Here is a 22,500-nt window from a genome sequence, read left to right as displayed (position 1 = left end):
ATTTTGTACAGATAAATTTTAAACTTATTCTGAAAAAAAAGAAAGTAAAAATTACATGATCGTAGGAGGGGGAAAAAATTCTCTCGTAAGTGGGGCAAATAACTGGAGAGTGTGACCCATGTAATAAAAAGTCCCATATTCTCCTCTGTGAATAAAAAAAAATCATTTGTTTATTTCATTTTTATGCTAATTACCCTTCCCAATGCTGCACATTAGCATTTCTCCTGCACTATTTTACTTCTTTATGGACTTGTTAATGGTGACATGATTCGAGTGTTCTGTGTTAGAGCAAAGAAACACACTAATGCAGAGATATGTAGAATTAGGAAATATTTCTAGATGCCTTATATGTCCATATTAGTCTCAGCTAATCCTCTCTGCATGAATCCATTTAATTAGCTTGTGGATTTTAAAAAAGTGTACGGATGAATAGAGATTAATCAATAACAGTCATTGTACTGGATTCCAACATGAATCATATTTATTCCAGTAAAAACATCAGCATCGTTTCTGTACAAAAGAGGCAATAAGTTAAGGAACAGTTGTAGCCCAGGATGTGAAAGAAGCAGTCGTGAAGTAGCACGAAGATGCAGATTGACCCTCTCTTAAGCAGCACAGTGATCACCGTGAAGAAGGTGGAATGCTCCGAGCGGGAATCTCAGCTCCACTCTATCTTCACGTGTTCATGGTTTTGCGCTCGGGTCCTGCGCTGTTGCTGGAGGCCTGAGCCAGCAGGTTGCGTATGTGTTCCTCATCATTAAAGGGACAATCTTTATACTCCCTCCTCAGCCAATCCCGAAACTGAAACCGGATATGAAGTGCACGATTATACACTTCACATTCTAATGCATATGCTGGTTTTAAGAATCATTATTCACAAATTTATAGGAATATATTGATATATTTGGTATATAGCATTCCGGTTTTAATAAAAGGGACAAAATGTGTAATAAAACACTCTATGTTGTGCTGTTACAGAAAAATAATCAACGATATAAAGCAGATTTACTGTTACCACTCAGACGCTGATTATTTTCCAATAACAGCACGTCCTGAAGTGTTTTATTCCTCTTATACCACGGTGATTTCACAAAGATTACAGCTTTTATTCATTAAAGAACATGTCATACTTTTTATCCATTTATAGTTACAATTAATGTCGCATAACATCCACAAAACAAGTTCTCCCTTAGGTTCTAGCAGACATAAACATTATCATCATGTCATTCTTTCTCTCCCAGCCTCTCTTTTTTTCTCTCTCATGAAGTTAATAAAAAAAGAAACACAGCTTTTTATAAACTCCTTCCAAGTTACAGCTTTACCTCTGACTGTTACAAAGCACTGACACTGGAGACTCCTTCCATAAAATGGTAAATAAACAATTTATAGAAAATTTCACCACATCAGCAATTACACATAAAATCTGTTTATGTGGAGGGTTTGCTGTGTTCAATAACGAATTAGAAGGAGCTGCTGTTATAGAAAATAAATCAACACCTTCTGACCAATCAGAATAGAGAATTCAACAGTGCCGTGGTTGAATTGTGCATAAGGAAGGAATTATTTATAACACATTAGCAGAGATTTGAAGGCATTTTGAGAGTTTATAAAAATGCTTACAAGGACTTGTGTGTGTGTGTGTGTGTGTGTGTGTGTGTGCGTTGAAGGAATAAAATATGTCAGTGGACTGTGAAAAGAATCAAACCCAATCTGATATTCAAATCAGCAAATCGTTCATTAAGAAATCATTAAACATTTAGAATTTGTTCCTGATTGGAAACTAAGGCTAACTTTTTTCCCCCCGTCTGAATTTGTGTCGAATGAATGAACATTATAATCAGTTTAAAAGGACAGAATGAAAGTTTGTTATGAAATATAAGAAATGAGAGTCTGAACGTGGGGATTCCTTGAAGTCTGAAGAGGTCAAAGTGCTGGTTATGAAAAAAAGTTGAAGACAACAACTGATGCTTGAAAGCAGACGTTTCAGTTTCTACCATCAGGACACCTGTAAGCCTGTGAGTCAGTGTCAGATGTGACATTAACACAGCATGAGTGTGTGTGTGTGTGTGGGGGTGTGTGTGTGTGACCTCTTCCGCCTGTGTGCTCTGAAACTCCTGCAGCTGTTTCTGGAAGCCGGGGTTGGGCGTGGCGCATGGCCGTGCCACCCTGACCGCTGCCAGCGCCTCCTGCCAGCCCAGACCCGTCACTGTCATGATGTAAGCCACGACCAGCGTAACGCTGCGCGACACACCTGCCAGACTGCACGACAGGAGGAAAAGAGAAAATCACCCAACACTTTCACTTAAATGGTTTCAAATCGTGCTGTTTCCGTCACGAAGCTCCTGGGAAAGAGCTGAGAATAAATGTGTGTGCTAGGTGAAAAACAAAATTCAACATGCACCTTGTCTAAGGTCTAAGAATTTTCACGAATGTCTTCTCAAAATTCTGCATCTCGTTCCTCCGATTAGCTAATTTAAAATACTATTCTTTCCTCCGATTAGCTAATCTAAAGTACTATTCTTTCCTGCGATTAGCTAATCTAAAATACTATTCTTTCCTGCGATTAGCTAATCTAAAGTACTATTCTTTCCTGCGATTAGCTAATCTAAAATACTATTCTTTCCTCCGATTAGCTAATCTAAAGTACTATTCTTTCCTGCGATTAGCTAATCTAAAATACTATTCTTTCCTGCGATTAGCTAATCTAAAATACTATTCTTTCCTCCGATTAGCTAATCTAAAGTACTATTCTTTCCTGCGATTAGCTAATCTAAAATACTATTCTTTCCTGCGATTAGCTAATCTAAAGTACTATTCTTTCCTGCGATTAGCTAATCTAAAGTACTATTCTTTCCTGTGATTAGCTAATCTAAAGTACTATTCTTTCCTGCGATTAGCTAATCTAAAGTACTATTCTTTCCTGCGATTAGCTAATCTAAAGTACTATTCTTTCCTGCGATTAGCTAATCTAAAGTACTATTCTTTCCTGCCATTAGCTAATCTAAAGTACTATTCTTTCCTGCGATTAGCTAATCTAAAATACTATTCTTTCCTCCGATTAGCTAATCTAAAGTACTATTCTTTCCTGCGATTAGCTAATCTAAAGTACTATTCTTTCCTGCGATTAGCTAATCTAAAATACTATTCTTTCCTGCGATTAGCTAATCTAAAGTACTATTCTTTCCTGCGATTAGCTAATCTAAAATACTATTCTTTCCTCCGATTAGCTAATCTAAAGTACTATTCTTTCCTGCGAATAGCTAATCTAAAGTATTATTAAGAGTGTAATTACGATCGATTCACACATGAACAGTGATCTCTACATACATCCGAGAAATGTTGTCTTCATTATGAACACATAGTCATCACATTTACACTTCAATGCATACTACACACACCTCATTTTAATACAGATTGATTGTTTTGACCGTGCTGTAGGGGGCGTGGCTGTGCAAGTTGTGCTTGATTATTAGTAGATCACATGACCATAACAAGTATGTAGGCTGTACCTGTGCTAGGAACTCAGTAACTTACCTGAAACCCCTGAAAATCCTGCTCAACATCATAGATATTTTACTGTTCTGCATTTTAAACTCAGGGAATACCTGGTTTGTAGCTGTGGTATGTAGCTGGACCTTCACGATTTTTAGTTAAATAGCTCTGGTCTAATACTGACTTGAAATTCCAACTTGGGAACTTGGGCAACAACTACCTTTGTCGAGTTTTCTGACTTAAACACACCTGACGTCACCACAGTATGCTGGCACACAGTCAGTGTAAACAGATTTTGGCATTTTTTTACTCGATAAAACTTGATTTTACTTGATATCTAGCTTTTTGTGTTGTGAAAAAGTGTTTTAGCAGCTTTGTAACATAATTCTGTTGATTTCAGCCCAATTTCAGCCCAAAGATAAGAACATAGTGACAAATATTTTTAATAAACAAATATGAACAAGACAGTTATCTTATATCTCATCCCTAATCATGCAGAAATAATTCATGTACATCTTCTTTATGTTTAGCAAATTCAGAGAATAGCCATCAAATTATCCATGTTTTTTTTCCATTTTTCGCGTTTAGATCAGAACTCGGGAAAATCAACTTGCAACTTTCCGAGTTCAGAGTACGATGGACTGCAGGATAAAATCACTTGCCCTGAAGCCCATATGTAAAAGTCATTTTTGAGCAAAGTGTTAGAACACACACACACTTGTGTGATAACTCGCAACTGTGAGAAAAAATGTCAGTTGTGTGAAAATAACTTGTGAGATAAAAAAAAAATCACAACTGCAAGATACTATTACAACTACTTGAAAATAATTCACAATTAGTCGCAGTTGTGTGATTTGCTGCAGCTGAGAGAGAAATCTGCACAATATTTTCTCATAGGTTGTGGAAACAATGTTCTGATTAAAATACTGATTAAAATATACAAAAAATAAAAGATTTTTGCTGCTTTGGTCTTGTTGAAAGTTGAAAATGGCTCAACATCTTAACAAATTGTAAACAGACTTCTATAATTACAAAAATGAATTCATCAGTTTAAAAAAAGTTTTACTGTCCATGCTGTCGAATATTTTATAATATTTGCATATTTGAAGAAAATAAAAGATAGTGATGTTTACTTTTATAATGTCATTTGAACATTTGAACAAAACTTCATGTATGTATAAAAGATGAAATGTTTTAACATTAAATATAAAACTTGACACTGTATGTGTCCTAACGTTTATACGTAGCTGATTTTCAACAGGTTGACGTTTTTGTTGTGGCTGAATTTCAAATGTCATGTCATTTTCTACAAAGCCGTTACTTTACACACTGTGTAGTGAGCATAAAGAGTGAATGGGAAGCCATTTTGGATTCGTCCTGCTACAAATGTGAATCAATACAATCATCAAATATCGTCCCGATTCCTTACAGTTAAGAGTAACGCCTCGAATGAAAATGGAAATATAATACAATATAACACAATATAATATAATATAATATAATATAATATAATATAATATAATATAATATAATATAATATAATATAATATAATATAATCATGATCTCATTTTTTGGCTTCTCAATTACTGGTGAATTTAATTAATAGTTGCTACACCTTATTTATTTATTTGTTTATTTATTTATTTGTTTGTTTGTTTGTTTGTTTGTTTATAGGGTAATTGTCTTACTAATTAGATTTTTTTTTTAAGTAATACTGAAATGAGTGTTAATGAAGGATTCTTATTCTGATTCAGAAATTTACACCCAGTGTGAGCAATATGTTGAAATATTGTTGATATTGTGATAAATTATTTCGTGATACATACTGTGTCCAGTATCGTGATATGATATTTCTGATCATTGATACAGGTGAATAAATACTTATACTTATGATGTGAGTCTAATACTTGTGCATTATTGGGGCAAGTGGTGATAAAATAATAAAATACAATGTTTTCTTTCTAAATTAGCTGAACTACAGTGATATTTATCATTGTAATACTGTGACGATCATTTTCATTTCATTATCACACGGCCTTGATATAATCCAAGGGTTCTTTTTATAATTACGAGTGCCGTATTAACACATTATAACCGAACTATAATCGCTCACACATCGAGGCTGTGTAGCTCAGTTTCCTCCCACAAAGTAAGATTTAAAAAAAAATCGCCAACTATTTCTCATTAGTGAACTTTTCTAAAGCCCTTTTCCTGTAATTACACGTGTTTACTTTAATGTAAATGTCAGATTAATTTTTTTTGCTTTGTTCGGGTGTCGGTGAAAGGGTGGAGTTTCTGAGAAACACACTCACCCGATTTGGGAGGCGTTGGTGGTGAACAATTCACCCACCCCCACCATAATCAGATTGCTGCCTCTTATAGTGTGCATGTGTGTGTGTGTGTGTGTGTGTGTGTTTGTGTGTGTGTGTTTGAAATTGGATATATGATGTACTAAAAAGTAATAGATGTCTTACCAGTGGACCAGACATCCTTCTCCTTTCAGCCTGCACTCATGCATAAACATGATGCTCTGTTTGAAATGCTTCTTCCTGCATTCACACACACACACACACACACACACACACACACAGAGAATGTGTGAGAGAGAGACAGACAGAGAGAGAGAGAGTGGGAGAGAGAGATACTCTGTGTGTGAGAAAGAGAAAGAGAGACAATGTGCGTGTGTGTGTGTGAGAGAGAGAGATAGAGAGAGAGAGAATAATCTACATTTATATTTGATAAGCTTGTACTCTGTAAATTTCTAATTCTGCTCCTCTAATCAGCACGCAGAGGAGCTCCCTGAATTTAACACCTGATCTGATATTTTTATATTTGAGTAGCTGATTTTGATTTTTTTTTAAAAAAATGTCCTACATGTATAACAAGCAGGTAACTATCCTTCACTGCCTATTAGAAGTCATGAAGTTGTTTATTAAATACACAGCTCACAGGGTGGATGTGGATCCGAAGCCCGTCTTGGGAAACCTGGGAAAATTGTCCAGGTGTGGGTTATAAGTGACACATGGCCACAAGCGCTGGTGAAAACATGACTAGTGTGAGAATGGGGAAAAGAGAGTGTCAGTTATGCTTCATTCGATTGAACTCGAAGCGGGAAGTCGGAGCTCGGAATTACGTCGGCGCTCGGAATTACGTCCTCTGTCATAATTCACAATGCACAACTCCATGTTTGACGTTTGTTAGCACTGATCTAGATGAGTGATGTATATTTTCCTCCTCAGAACAGTGAACTGTATAGTCAGTGTTATAGACCTAACAAGTGAATGCGTCTGTATGTTTATTGGTCTAAAGTAAATACTTTAAAGGTAAGAAGTGTTGTTGTGTTTACTGCTGATGCTGTGAGCGGCTCAGGGTTGAGGAGACTTTCCCCGAGTTCCAGAGTAGGAATTCCGAGTTGAGGGGATGGTTTCTTTGGTTCTTCCTAGTCAGACAAGTTACACCCTCTAATCGAATGCAGGATTAATAGTGGAGAGTTCAAAAAACCTGCGCAATTGTTGATTCAATATTACAATGCGTCGCTCTTGTGAAAAATGTGTAAACGTTGGCAGATCCAGCACAGTCTTTTAAATATTTAAAAGAAAGTTTTAATACCTCTGCATGATAGGGAAGGTCAGGGCTTAAACATCCCTGTCCATCAGGTTTCAATATATGTCAAATGCTGATCATGTGGAGACCGTGAGTTCGAATACTGAGAGCCAAATTAGCCATGCTCTCTGGGTGGGAGGGGCATAGTCTGTCTCTCCTGTCAATCAGAGCGACATCAGGGACATCACGGGTGCCTGTGAGCTCATGTATATGGAAGAGGGCGGATAGCGCTGTCCTCTGAGTGACGGAGCATGAGCAACAGCTCGGAAAGATGCAGTCGGCTGGCTTCACATGTCTCTGAGGAATCAATCATCACAGCTGTCGTATGATAAGCTAGAGAGCGGGAATTGGCAGATTACCAAATTGGGGAGAAAATAGGTTTTTAAAACTCAAATAATAAGTAATAAAGGGATATTGTAGCTTAAAGGAAGTATAACCCAGGCCTTAGAGTTGCCAATCAACCTGGAAGCACTTGAGAACATGCGAAACTCCACGCAGGCAGTAATCCGAGCTCCGGTTCACACCCGAACAGGACCCTGGAGCCTGCCCTATATATATATATACACATATATGCTGAGAGAGATTGGTGACAGCATGGTGGGGCTGCTTTTGTGTGTGTGTGTGTGTGTGTGTGTGTGTGTGTGTGTGTGTGTGTGTGTCCTTCTGACAGGCTCAGGATAAGAAAGTGCAGTGTGTGTACTGTTGTTAGAGGGAGTGGGTTTCATACTGGGGTGTGTTGAGGGCTCCGCAGGGTTCCGCAGGGTTCACGCTTATAAATATAGGCACAGCGGGGACCAGGCAGTGCAGCAGCACACACTCAACTTCCTTCCTGAACACTGAGGGCCACAAGAGGAAGTGGTGTGTGTGTGTGTGTTTGTTTGTTTTCTATGTACCTGGTTGGCTTCATATTATCTACTCCTAGCATATTTACTCTCGCCATCTGTTAAGTAATTTTATCGATTTCTTGAATTTTACTACATTTGTGTGTGTGGGTTGTTTTTTCCCTCCCTCATGGTTGCCAGAGTAACCAGAGCTGGCAGAAGAGAGGATGATGGGAAACATTTTGTGTTTTTTTTTTTTTTTTTTTTGGACCAGCATCATAGTCAGATGTGGTGCATTCGGTACTCACAGGTCCTGTGTGGGAAGATCGGCAGCCAGGATGCAGAGATAGGTCATCTCCTAAAGACAGGGAGAAACACACACACACACACACAAACACACACACATGAGAATGCTGCATGATTTTAGCATTTTTGCAGTTAACATGAAAGGTACATGCTAATGAGCTTCCACTCATCCACCCACTCGTCATATTCCCATCACACATATTCTGCTCCTCTATGCCGCTTTGCTTCAAGGAGCCAATTAAATATGTGTTTTGTTTAGCAATTGATAATAAAAACACTGTGAAGCTGAGTTTTTAATGTTTAATTTATGCGTGGAAAGATGTTAGTTTCTGAGAGAGATGGTTGTACATGTTGGGAATTCATCTACAAGAGGGAAAGCAACACTTGTGCTTGATTACATAACAGTGCAAAGTCAATGTTTCATCCACAAAGCAGATTCACTCTCAGCTGTACACCTGCCCTAAGGCTTAGTGTGCATGTGTGTGCACGTGTGTGTGTGTGTGTGTGTGTGTGTGTGCTTGCATATAGAGCTGCACAATCGTGATCAAACCGTGATGAAGCCGAGATACTGTTAGAACCTCAAATGTGATTATTTTCCTATAACATCATATCCCGAAGTGTTTTATTCCTCTTATACTATTACATTTTTTTAAAATTTATTAAAGAATGACACATCATGCTTTTTTTATTCATTTACTGTTACATTTAATGTCATGGAATGCCCATGATACAAGTTACCTTCTAACTCATTACAAAATAAATCTTGGACACGTTTGAAGATCGTTTACACTAATTATAAAGATTAATATGCATATTGTTCATGGTTGATTTTAAATATTTAAAATTTTTTTCAATCTGTGTTGAATATATATACACTTATCAAACAATCAAAAAGATATAGAGAAATGTATGTTCAAGCGCTTCATGTACAGTAATCTCTGGCACAGGAGTCTACTTGTGAACATGTTTACTAAGTAAAACTGAGACATACCTAACACACGTTGGCACGGCTGCTACACTCATAATAAGCACATATGTCACTGCGGCCGTAATTCCAGTTCACCAGGAAGCTCTGCTGCTGAAACGGTTTGTCCTGAGGCCACTAAAGAAATGAGTCATGAACGTATAATTCACATGAGTTCACAACAGAAGAAAATGTCATGTCTTGTGACGAGTCTAAGAAGTGTAGCGCCCCTTACTGGTGAACTGTGAGGTGTTTTTTCAGGTGTATTTCTCCAGGATCACAGTTTAACGTTCTTCTGCTTTCTTTTTATATTAAAAAAGTATTTCTGATAACTGTGTAGTTGCACATATCAACTTCCAAGCTAGTATAATTTAACTACTGAAGGTGTTGCAGTGTTACAGATGGATTACAGTAGAATAATATATTTTGTTCGAAACCTCGCAGTGTGTAAATGTATTTATCCTCCACTCAGACAAGCTAGACTCGTGTTATTACACCTTCTATAAAGTGGGACAGGTTTTCTTTCTTTAACACACTAGTAGACTCACCAGATTATTAACCAGCCCTTCATCAGTGACTTTGTCTCTAGAATTGGCGACTGTTTAGACGCGTTTCGTGACTTTATTAAAAAAAATAAAATAAAATAAAAAAACAGAGCGAAATCTACAGGGTGTCCGAAACCAATGAAAGTAAAACTACTCACTTAATTTTGTATTTATTATTTACAACATATGCTCTACATTTTTACCCTTAAGCAATACGCATTTTCTCAGCTTCTGTATTTTGTTTTGTGAATTTGACATATTTTGCTCAACAAACTCCCACTGAGCCCATAGTGACGCTTTCATAGTGACGCTTTGAGCAGAAATTTGCGACTGTCCTGTACTCAATGCAGCTCTCCAGCTCACATCACAGCTGCTGCTTATATGAGTTGAGATAGCAAGTTCACGTGACTCATCACCAGTGTGTAAAGCCTGACTGATCGCCTTTGTTTCCAATGACAAATCACTGATCACCACTGTTCTGATCGACCAACCACTGATAACTATTGTTCCCAATGACCAATCACTGATCACTATTGTCCACTGTTCCGATCAAACAATCACTGATCACCATTGATCTTAATGACCAAACACTGATCCCTATTGTACCCAATGACCAATCACTGAACACTATTGTTCCCAATGACCAATCACTGAACACTATTGTTGCCAATGACCAATCACTGATCACCACTGTCCACTGTTCTGATCAACCAATCACTGATCACCATTGTTCCCAATGACCAATCACCATTGTCCACTGTTCTGATCAACCAATCACTGATCACCATTGTTCCCAATGACCAATCACCATTGTCCACTGTTCTGATCAACCAATCACTGATCACCATTGTTCCCAATGACCAATCACCATTGTCCACTGTTCTGATCAACCAATCACTGATCACCATTGTTCCCAATGACCAATCACCATTGTCTACTGTTCTGATCAACCAATCACTGATCACCATTGTTCCCAATGACCAATCACTGATCACCATTGTTCCCAATGACCAATCACTGATCACCATTGTTTCCACTGATCAATCAGTGAACACCATTGTACACTGATCTTATCGACCAATCACTGATCACTATTGTTCCCAATGACCGATCACTGATCACCATTGTCCACTGTTCTGATCGACCAATCACTGATCACCACTGTTCCCACTGACCAATCAGTGAACACCATTGTCCACTGTTCTGATCAACCAATCACTGATCACCATAGTTTGCTTCATTCACACGCTTAATTGTTCTTCATTTTAAAATCTCTTCTTGGTGAGTCCTTTGTGTCTGTTTCCCAACTTCTCACTACCACTACTTCATTTTGTCTTGATAGAAATTATAGTTCTTCATAGAAATGATAGAATTATATAAATAATTAGTTTGTTAATAACTAGTTTGTTTGTGGTGCCATGACCAAAGATCTGTAATAAAGTAATCTGCTATTCTCTATTCTGGTGAAACTCTCTTCTGTTCTATTCTATGTTCTATTCTCAGTTTTTCTCCCTTGCTGAGCAAAACCTCTTTCTATTGGTCATTATTAAAACTTAGTGATGTTAGAATTTTGTCTTCAACTGGTGGAAACATGTTTTGTGCATGCAATCACCGCTCACAAAACCACTTTAAGGCTGTAGTATTTTAAATACTGAATTAATCTCATTGCATAGCACTGCCTAAATGTTGCATTTTTTAGGTAGAAACACCCCAAAAGTGCATATTCATTAAGGCAAACATGCAAAACTGTACAACGCATGCTATTTTTCATGTGACCAGTGCAACCTTCCATAGACCCTAGTAAATTAGTAAATTATGTTGACCTTTTTTTGCAGGTTGTCAAGCATGTGTTTTTAATACTGTAAATAGATCAGGGCTCTTGAGTCAGGCCATCATTTGTAAAGATAAGAAACGTAATGATTATGGAATTCATCTAGACCCTTATCAGATTGCTTAAATGCACTGATCAAATTATCGCCAAAATCAGCATGAACAACTCATTCATACTGACACAAGCTAAGATAGACTTCTGTGTCAGTGACTACTGTGGCATCCTAACCGAGGACAAAACTTGTCACACGAGATGCCTATCTGTGTATCAAGCCTGTCATGGGAGATAGCAAGCTGAGATACACACTACACACACTATATACAGAGCAGGAGAAGTAGCTGTACTGGAAAAAGAAATCCTTCAGATCGCTGTATAGTATCAGTTTCTCAGGGTGATGCCTCTAATTAAATATTTGTCTCCTCTGTGATAAATCTCCATACATTAACATGGGACGAGTGAGGTCCTAGCAGCTTCTTTTCCTGCACAATGGGATGTCACATGTGATCATATGTTCAGGAAGTTATTTATGAAAATGTACACTCATAATATTGTGGCATAATATATAAAATAAAGTGAGGAAGGTGTACTATTCAGTCAATTCAGTCAAACTGAGGAAATTCAAATGACTGTTTTACATACACACACACATATATACAGTCAGGTCCGGAAGTATTTGGACAATGACAGAGTTTTTGTGATTTTGCCTTTATACACCACCACAATGGATTTGAAACATCCATTAAAACAGTGGAAGTGTAGACTTTCAGCTTTATTTTAAGAGATTCCACAAAAATATGGCATTTACCATTTAGGAATTACAGCCATTTTAAGCAAAGTACTTCCATTTTCAGGGGCTCAAAGGTATTTGGACAATTGACTGACAAGAAGTTAATTGACCAGGTGAAGTCCATCCCCTTGTTACTTCAAGACAAATGAAGCAGATAAAAGGTCTGGAGTTGATTACAGGTATTGAGTTGGCACTTGGCAGCTGTTTGACTGGAGCTACCAATATGAAGTCCAAGGAGATCTCAATGCAAGTGAAGGAGGCCATCATTAGGCTGAAAAAACAACATAAATCTATAAGAGAAATAGCAAAAACCTTAGGTGTGGCTAAATCAACAGTTGGGTACATTCTTAAAAAGAAAGAAAGCACTGGTGAGCTCAACAACATCGAAAGGCCTGGAAGACCACGGAAGACAACTAAAGCGGATGATTGCAGAATCCTTTCCTTGCTGAAGAAAAACTCCTTCACAACATCAACAGAAGTCAAGAATACTCTGGAGAAGGTGGGCATGTCATTGTCAAAATCTACAATCAAGAGACGCCTTCATGAATGTAAATACAAACGGTTTACAACAAGGTGAAAACACTCAAGAACAGGAAAGCCAGATTAGACTTTGCCAGAAAACATCTAAAAAAGCCTCCCATGTTCTGAAATAAGATTCTTTGGACTGATGAAACCAAGATTAACTTGTACCAGAATGATGAGAAGAGAAAAGTATGGCGAAAGAAAGGAACAGCTCATGATCCAAAGTATACCACATCATGTGTCAAACATGGTGGAGGCAGTGTTATGGCATGGGCATGTATGGCTGCCAATGGAATGGGCTCACTGGTGTTTACTGATGATGTGACTGCTGACAGAAGTAGCAAGATGAATTCTGAGGTGTATAGGGCTATACTCTCTGCTCACATTCAGCCAAATGCTACAAAACCGATAGGACGCCGCTTCACAGTGCAGGTGGATAATGACCCTGAAGATACTGCGAAAGCAACTCAAGACTTTTTGAAGGCAAAGAAATGGAATATTCTTCAATGGCCAAGTCAGTTGCCTGATCTCAACCCAACAGAGCATGCTTTTCACTTACTGAAGACAAGACTGACGGCAGAAAGACCCACAAACAAGCAGCAACTGAACGTGGCTGCAGTGAAGGCCTGGCAAAGCATCTCCAGGGAGGAAACTCAGCATTTGAGTTTTGAGAACATGGGCTCCAGACTTCACGCAGTCTTTGGTTTTTTATATATATATATATATATATATATATAGCATTTACAGTATATATAGCACTCTCAGCATGGTGACTAATTTTTTTTGAGATTGCTGGAAATTTTTCTCTTGGTATGTACAAAAAAGATGACTAAATACAGCAGATTGCAGTGGTTAAAAAGTGGTTTCGCGTTTATCCGTAAGAACCAAAATACTGAGCAAAAATCATCAGACGGTGACTGATTTCATGAGAATAATAGACACTGTTGACCAGAAAAAAAAATATACTCACAGACCTTTAAACCTGTAAAAATAATCTGGTCTAATGGTCATTTTAAGTTTCCCAACATCAAACGCAGGGAATAAAAGCTGATATTTTTTTATTACCGAGTGTAAAGTTTTCTTCCTTAATGCACTGCTTTCAGCCATTTTTTTTTTTTTTCCACAGTTTTCTTGTCGTTCTGTTACAATGTGGTATTCGTGCTCTTACAGAGAAATATTATAGGAAACTACAGGATGATACAAAGTGCTGACTCCTTCCATATCCCCAAGATCACCATATCAACAGTTATGCATTTCCATGTGTTAAATATTTTTTTGTGTGTGTTCAGATCAGTTAGATAACATGGAGCATCTGCCATGCAAGTCCCTGTGAATGAGCTGTTACTATAGAAACAATACCATATTAGAACAAGATCATTAACATAAACCTGTGATTTGCAGCTGCATTACAGTCTTCTGCTGTTATAGATCCTATAATATAAATCAGCCAATCAGATTAGAGAATTCAACACTGATGTGGCTCTTATTTTCTGACCTGCAGCTTGGTAATTACTGTATTCAGCAAACATGAAGTATGACGGCTAAAACGGGATTTTATACCCAGTATGCGTAGGAGTTTTCAAGCCATTCATTTCTCTTTAACCAGCTTCTTAGAAACACCAAAATCTTTATGAGATTATGAGGAATAAAAATGACTCAGTGTGTTTTAATGTTACTATGAAGGTATGATACGGGTCATATGTTTGGACTGGGACAGGTGTGGGTGTGAGAGTGTGTGCATGTGTGTGTGTGTGTTACTTGTAAGACGGGTGCCGCTGTGTCATGAATGGACAGGATGTGTGTGATGTTGTTTCTCGCCAGCTGCTCTCTGTCCCTGGCATCTGAATAAAAGAAAATAAAGATGACACCTCCAGTAACTCATCACTCATCAGCCATTTTTTGTGACTTATTAGATTTTTGTCTTTCTTACCTTTAAAGCTGCCCAAATACAGATCAGGCAGCACCTACACAGTAAGGAAAAAAAAACAAACCACTGTGTGAACTCATGATACACTGTTCAGGGGGGAAAAAACATTCTTAGGTTTGCCTCTATGGGAACATCCTTAAAGGTTCCCAGTAGAACCCAATAACAGATAGAGTTCAAAATACAGTCCCATTGAGAAGCTAACTTTTAAGAACCCTTTTTTAGGTGTGTAGAACATCTGAATACTAGATTCTTCATGCAATGGGGTGTCTGAAGTTTAGGCTTAAGATTCTATCTAGAACCCCTTTTGAAAAGTAAAGCCATTAACCATGCTAAGAACCCTCTGAGGAACCCATTAACTTTCTATAGATAACCCTATAAAACAGAGGGGGAACAAATTCAAGTAGAACCTGTTTAGAAAGCTAACAACAACAACCATCCAAAGTACTTCAGAAGAACCTTTTTTCCCCTAAAAGTTTAGAACATCAAAATGCTGCACTCAAAGAGAAGAAATTTCCATCTAGTACCCTAAGGTTTGCCCTTTTGTGGGAACTGTTAAAGGTTCTAGGATCTTTTTCGAAAAGAACACCTGAAGAACTTTTTTTCCCAAAAGTGTTACATTTAGTATCCTGAAAAGTTCATCAGTTTAACCCTTAAAAGGTTGTGTGTAGGATCCTACATCATAAAAACCTTTCTGAATGGGACACTCCAAGTAGAACCCCTTTAGAAAGTGAGAACCATAAACCATCCAAAGAACTCTTGAAGAACCATTTTTTCTTGGGGGTAGAACAGAATTTTCTTTCGTTCAGAAAAGACAACTCTGTCTCGCACTCTATAGGGTTCTACAGTTTGTACCTCTGGTCCCATTAATTTTTTATGTAGAACCCTGCAACATAGAGTCTCCCTCACAGAAAAAGGTCCAAGCTAGAACCATTAACCATTAACCATGAACTCTAGAAATTTTTCTTCTTCCAAAAATGTAGCACTTTGGAATGCTGCACTTTTTAGAAAAGCACCCTAAATGTCCTAGTAGAATAATTTTAGAAATCTAGAACCATTAACCATTCAAAATACCCCTTAAGACCTCTCTTCCCAAAAGAAGCTTCCATACTTACTTCCATATTTTCGTAGAGGAAAACTTGAAGGTTGGTTGTAGAACCCTACACCAGATAGTTTCCCTCTCAGAAAAGGATCCAAGGAATCTAAGATTTATTCACAATCCAAAGAACCATTGAAGACCATTTTTTCCAAAAAAGTGTGAACTCCGAAGTATGACACTCTTAGAAAAGGGCTTAATCTAGCACTTGAAATGGTTCTTCGATTAGGGGAACTTTAAAGATTCCACGTAGGAACCTACAACTGATGGCCTCCATTTTAGAAAAGGTTCCAAGTCCCAAGTCCTCTTTACTAAGCTAGAACCACTGACCATCCAAAGAACCCCTGAAGAACCTTTTTTTACCCCATAAGTATAGAACATCTTTTATTTATTTATTTATTTATTTATTTATTTATTTATTTTTAATCATCATCATCATCATCTAGCACCCTAAATGGTTCTTCAGTTTGTTACTTTGGGGGAAATCTTGAAGGTTTGACTATAGGGAACCCTTACAACATATGGTTTAATTTTCAGAAAATGTTCCAAGTAGTGTAATTTTAGAAATCTAAGCCCATTAACTATCCAAAGAACACTTAAAGAACCATTTTTCCAAACATGTAGAACATCAGAAATGCTACAGTCTTAGAAACGAATGTTCTCCGGTTTCCTCACAGCTCAGTAGGTGGACTGACTACACTAAATTTCCCCTAGGTGTGAATGTGTGTGAGCACGTTGTATTCCTGCTTAACACCCAGTGTTCCTGGGATACACGCCAGACACTCCACCAACACTCAGGATAAAAAGGTTGCTGAAGATGAATAAATAAATGTCTGTACACATTTTGTGCTCATCTTTGAATTGGCATTGGTGGTTCATTTCAGATTTAATTTTATCTGATTAAAAAAAAACACATGAAGTTTCGACTTTGAATTCATAAAGCAGGAAATTCCGAGAAGTTCCGAGATTTTGGCCAGAGTGAGCTTTAAATACGTCATTTCAAAAATGCAGAAAAGATGACTATTACTTTTGCTTGTCGTTGGGGCGGTACCATCAAGGTGACATGTTTTGTACCTTTAGCACGCACATTATACTTGTCGTGTACCTTTAATTAGCTTTTACAGTAGTGGCTCTTAAGGTCCAATTATGTACTTTAAATTATTTTTAAAGATTTCCAGGTAAAATATGTATACTAAAGATAGAAACTCCAGTGACAAGGAAAAGTACAGTTTGGTACCTTTATTTCCGAGAGTGTAAGTGTCAAACAGCCTGCAGACCAACAACATCAGGTCTAGTAATGACTGTTCATGGACATTTATGGTCAAAAATGTCAAAGGTCAAATCTCAACATATTAAATAAGTTCATCGTTGATATGTTACAATGTTATTTTTTTACATATTTTACACAAATGCAATGAGGAAAACAGCTTACAATGTCCTGAATGTCGCTTTGTACTGGCATAATTTATTGGAGTGAGCATGTTACTGTCCAGTGATCTGTTCACGAGCATATTCAATATTGACACTGACATAATATTAGGCGACTCTCTGAAGTGAAATTATGCGTGTCTCTGTTTTTCTCTCTCTCTACCACTCAAATAAGTGTGCAATTTGAATTAATTCAAATTTCTTAAGTTGTTGTAGTAGAGTTAATTGTATTTAAGGTAATCAGCTTTTGGGTTCAGAAGTCTCTAAACAATGTGACATTATTTTTATCTGATTCTTCATAACTTCTGTAGAAGTCAGTAAAAAAAAAAAAAAGAAGAAGAAGAAACACAAAACATGTTTTTTGAATCTATAAATGATCAGCACAGCTCTGAATTTATGATTGTATCATCTTATCATCACTTTTCCTTTCCCACGCGGTTTTATGTAGGAGTGTATCCTCCTACACATTACACACACACACACACACTGTGGAGGTTTAACATTAATTATTTGCATGACTAATACATTTCTGTAAATTAAATGTCACATTCATATTAAAACTCAGCATGACTAAATGAGGCATTTCTGACATTTGGTTAGAAATGAAAGGAAAGCTGAATATACTTGATTTTTTTATAGAAATGACAGTGTGTGTGTCTGTGTGTGTGAGTCAGAGAGAGAGAGAGAGAGAGATGAGTCTCATTATTAGTGTTTCTTTTTCACTGCATTGTTGAATGTTTGTACATTTGTTTCTATTTATTTCTGCAGTTATTTTCTAATTTGTTCCCAAAATCTGTATCTAAGCTTTGACAATCCAAATGGTAATATCTGTCATGCCAATAAAGCAACCTTTTGACTCAGAGAGAGAGAGAGAGAGAGAGACTTTCCTCGACTTTACAGTGGTTAAATAACTGCATGCTGCTGCTTACCTTATTGATTCCGTTCCCCATGTCAGTATCCTGACAGTATCATGCGACTCTCCGACTCCGGGTTTATCAGCACACACACACACACACAAACACACACACACTAAGGAAATAGCCGACTCGGATTAAACTACATTTGACTTGAGTTAAACTGCGCTGCTGGTGAAGGGTGTCGAGAATGCTGAGGGGCGCAGTGACTGCTGGGAAGTGCAGTTCTCCTGTGAGGCGCTGTGCGGCGTCCTGGAGCCTGTAATCACACTGACCTGAGATCAGCTCTGAGCACTTTCTCTTTCACTGGCTCAGAGTGACAACCGGAAGAGAGATCTGATCCTAGACCAGAGTCCACGTCTCAATAAGTGATGGACATAAATAAATAAATAAATAAAAATAAGCCAAAAAAAGGACATTTGCGAATGGATAGAAATTTATAGATGTTTATATTTATATTTAACTAGTGACAATGTACATTTATTATTATTATTATTATTATTATTATTATTATTATTATTATTATTATTGTTGTTGTTGTTGTTGTTGCTGTTGTATGAACAACAATAATAAAAAATAACAGTAATACTACTATTGATTGATTGATTCATTCATTATATTATTAATTAATTATATTACTAATTATAGCCTATTATTAATTAATACTAGCAATTCATTAATATCAGTTAATATCTAACTGTGATTTTAATAAAACTAATATAATTGTTGGTTCTTAATAATAATCGTAATTAAAAATCTCATGCCTAATGTTCATGCCTAAAAATTATTTATTTATTTATTTATTTTATTATCTCACCACAGCATATTCAACTCAATAAAAAAAAAAGTCGCACACTCTAATAATTTGGTTGCACTGCATTTAGCTTTGATTATGGCACGCATTCGTCCTGACATTGTTTCAACAACCTTATGCAACTTCACAACGTTTATTTCCATCTAGAGTTGCATTAATTTTTGGCTGAGATCTTGCATTGAGGACAGGAGAGTCTAACCACTCCGTAAAGTCTTCTCCAGCACATCCCAAAGACTTTCAATGGGGTTGAGGTCAGGACTCTGTGGTGACTAATTCATGTGTGAAAATGATTCCTCATGCTCCCTGAACGACTCTTTCACAAGTTAAGCCTGATGAATCTTAGCATTTTCATGCTGGAATATGCCTGTGCTGTCAGGGAAGAAAAAAGTCCATTGACAGGATAACCTGGTCATTCAGTACATTCAGGTGCTCAGCTGACTTCATTTTACTGTCACACAATGAGGCTGAGCCTCGACCTGACCAGCTGATGCAACCCCACATCATAACACTGCCTCCAGAGGCTTGTACAGTAGGCACTATGCATGATGGGTGAATCACTTCATGCATTTCCCTTCTTACCCTGACACGCCCATTGCTTTGGAATAGGGTAAATCTGATTTTATCAGACCACATGACCTTTTTCCATTGCTCCACAGTCCAGTCTTTATGCTCCAGAGAAAATTTAAGTCATTTTTCCCCAATTAGTCTCACTAACAAATGGCTTTCTTGTGGCCACACAGCTGTTTAGTCCAAATCCTGTAAGTTCTCATCACATTGTGAGTGTGGAAATGCTCTTACTTTCACTATTAAACATAGCCGTGAGTTCTCCTGTCGATTTTTTTACGAGGTGACATCACCAAGCATTTTAAAGATCTCCGATCACGATCATTCAAGAGTTTTTTCCGACTACATTTCTGCTGTAAAGTTGACGGTTCACCACAATCCTTCCAGGCTTTAATAATGCACTGGACATTTCATAACCCAGTTCCAGTGATCTCAGCAATCTCCTTAGTTGTTTTCTTTTTTCAGTTTTCCCCTTCAGTAACATCTTTTCCATGACCATGGGATAGGCAATCTGCCATGATTGTTTAAGAAATGAGAAGCTACACACTGCATCAGTTAAGGTTAAAAGAATTGTTGCCAGCTGAAACATATTAATCACTGCAGTAATGATCCAATCATAGGCTCTTAAATATTTGCTTATTTAAACCCAAACAGCAACCTTTTTTTTTGGCCAGGCAGTGCATATATTGTATGAATATGTATATATATATATATATATATATATATATATATATATATATATATATAGAGAGAGAGAGAGAGAGAGAGAGAGAGAGAGAGAGAGAGATAGTACTGTACAAAGGTCTTAGGCACCTTATTTTTTATAGATTTTTATTTTGTGACTTCTACATTATCAAGTCAAAAAAAAAATAGATTTCCAAACATTAGTTTTCCTCCTGAAAAATTAAACGTTACAGAAAAATGTCTGTATGTCAGGAAAGAAAGCAGCATATTATGTAAGACATCACTTTTCAGATAAAAACATACTGAAGGCTGCTGAGTTTCGCTGCAGAAATAAGAAGCAAGTGCAACAGTCAAAGTCTCCAGAAGAACTGTGGCTGCTTCTGCAAGATGCTCAGTACCACTTACAGCTCATTTCCTTTCCATTTATTACTGCTTACTGCGCCCAACTGTCAGTGGTTTTAATGTTATGGCTGATCAGTGTGTATGTATATATACACCGATCAGTCATAACATTAAAACCACTGACAGTTGAAGTGAGTAACATTGATTATCTCATTACAATGGCACCTGTCCAGGGGTGGGATATAATAGGAAGCAAGTGTATAGTCATTTCTCAAAGTTGATGTGTTGGAAGCAGGAAAAATGGGTAAGCGTAAGGATGACTGGGTCAGAGCATCTCCAGAACGGCAGGCCTTGTGGGCTGTTCCTGGTATGCAGTGGTTAGTACCTACCAACAGTGGTCCATGAAAGGACAACCGGTGAACCCGGCGACAGGGTCATAGGCACCCAAGGCTCAAAAAGGTGTCAGACATACAGTGCATCGCAGCTTGCTGCGTATGGGGCTGCGTAGCCACAGACCGGTCAGAGAGCCCATGCTGACCCCTGTCCACTGCCAAAAGTGCCTACAATGGACAGGTGAGCATCAGAACTAGACCATGGAGCAATGAAAGAAGGTGGCCTGGTCTGATGAATCACATTTTCTTTTACATCATATGGACAGACGGGTGTGTGTGTGTCGCTTACCTGGAGACGAGATGGCACCAGGATGCACTATGGGAAGAAGGCATGCCGGCGGAGGCAGTGTGATGCTCTGGGCAATGTTCTGCTGGGAAACTTTGGGTCCTGGCATTCATGTGGATGTTACTTTGACACGTACCACCTACCTAAACAACTGTTGCAGACCAAGTACACCACTTCACAGCAAAGGTATTCCCTAACGGCAGTGGCCTCTTTCAGCAGGATAAGGCGCCCTGCCACACTGCAGAAATTGTTCAGGAATGGTTCGAGGAACATGACAAAGAGTTCAAGGTGCTGACTTGGCCTCCAAATTCCCCAGATCTCAATCCGATCGATTGACATCTGTGGGACGTGCTGAACAAACAAGTCCGATCCATGGAGGCCAATATTATAATGTTATAGCTGATCGGTGTGTGTGTGTGTGTGTTTATATATATATATATATATATATATATATATATATATATATATATATATATATATATATATATATATTAGATTATTTATATATTTTTAACATGGTTATATGTTTATGTATTTTTATATTTATTTATGTTTAATTATATGTTGAATTAACCGGCCATTTAAATAGAATTAGTTTCAAATAAATTTTTATACAATTAGGAAATATGCTGGTAACATGTTACTTATTTGTGTGTTTATTTAAATTTACTTGCATATTTAATTTTGATTTGCAAGAGTTTAAGAACTCTGCATTAGGGAACAAAAGCGTCAGTGTTGTAGGAAAAGGAATGACTAGCCGAGCTGTTGAGCAGAGGTCGGTTTCAGACGCACCCACACAGCCACGGCGATGAAACGATGGCCTGCATGACACTGATCTCAGATCAGATTTCAGACTACGCTATATAAGGAGTCAGAGCGGGAGTGTGAGGATAGAGCTGATTCCAGATCAGACTTAAACTGTTACCGTGCACCAGCAGCTCTTAAAGGGACAGTACACAGATTACAGTGGAGTAGGGGAGTGTGAGAGTGCTGCAGTCTAGTTTAATGGGCCTAGGGTTAAGTTAAGAAATACATAATAACAAAGACGGACCTATAGTGTATAGTGTCCAGTTTATTAGAAACAGCTCCTTTGTATTCACACTCACTAGCCAATTTGTCATTTTTTTTTAAATTTTTTTTTTAGCATCACTGCTCCACCTTATACACTTGTACAGGCATCACAC

At 37.6% G+C, this 22,500-nt stretch overlaps 1 protein-coding gene across 1 annotated transcript; it reads right to left on the bottom strand.

Moving 5' to 3' along the window:
* Positions 1-463: 463 nt before the first annotated feature.
* dusp22b (dual specificity phosphatase 22b) lies at positions 464-18,459 on the bottom strand. The gene is made up of 7 exons (XM_026947473.3): positions 18,250-18,459; positions 14,803-14,836; positions 14,631-14,713; positions 8,226-8,275; positions 5,968-6,042; positions 2,088-2,259; positions 464-801 (listed from the first exon to the last, which is right to left on the bottom strand). The coding sequence occupies exons 1-7, from the start codon at positions 18,268-18,270 to the stop codon at positions 676-678; spliced, it is 561 nt and encodes a 186-aa protein (XP_026803274.2). The 5' UTR covers positions 18,271-18,459; the 3' UTR covers positions 464-675.
* Between the last annotated feature and the right edge of the window lie 4,041 nt (positions 18,460-22,500).

This window comes from Pangasianodon hypophthalmus, chromosome 4 (genome assembly GCF_027358585.1).
Source record: "Pangasianodon hypophthalmus isolate fPanHyp1 chromosome 4, fPanHyp1.pri, whole genome shotgun sequence".
In the NCBI taxonomy this organism is placed as follows: domain Eukaryota; kingdom Metazoa; phylum Chordata; class Actinopteri; order Siluriformes; family Pangasiidae; genus Pangasianodon; species Pangasianodon hypophthalmus.
The sequence above is the reverse complement of the archived record's forward strand: the minus strand, read 5'-3'. Positions and strand labels throughout refer to the sequence as shown.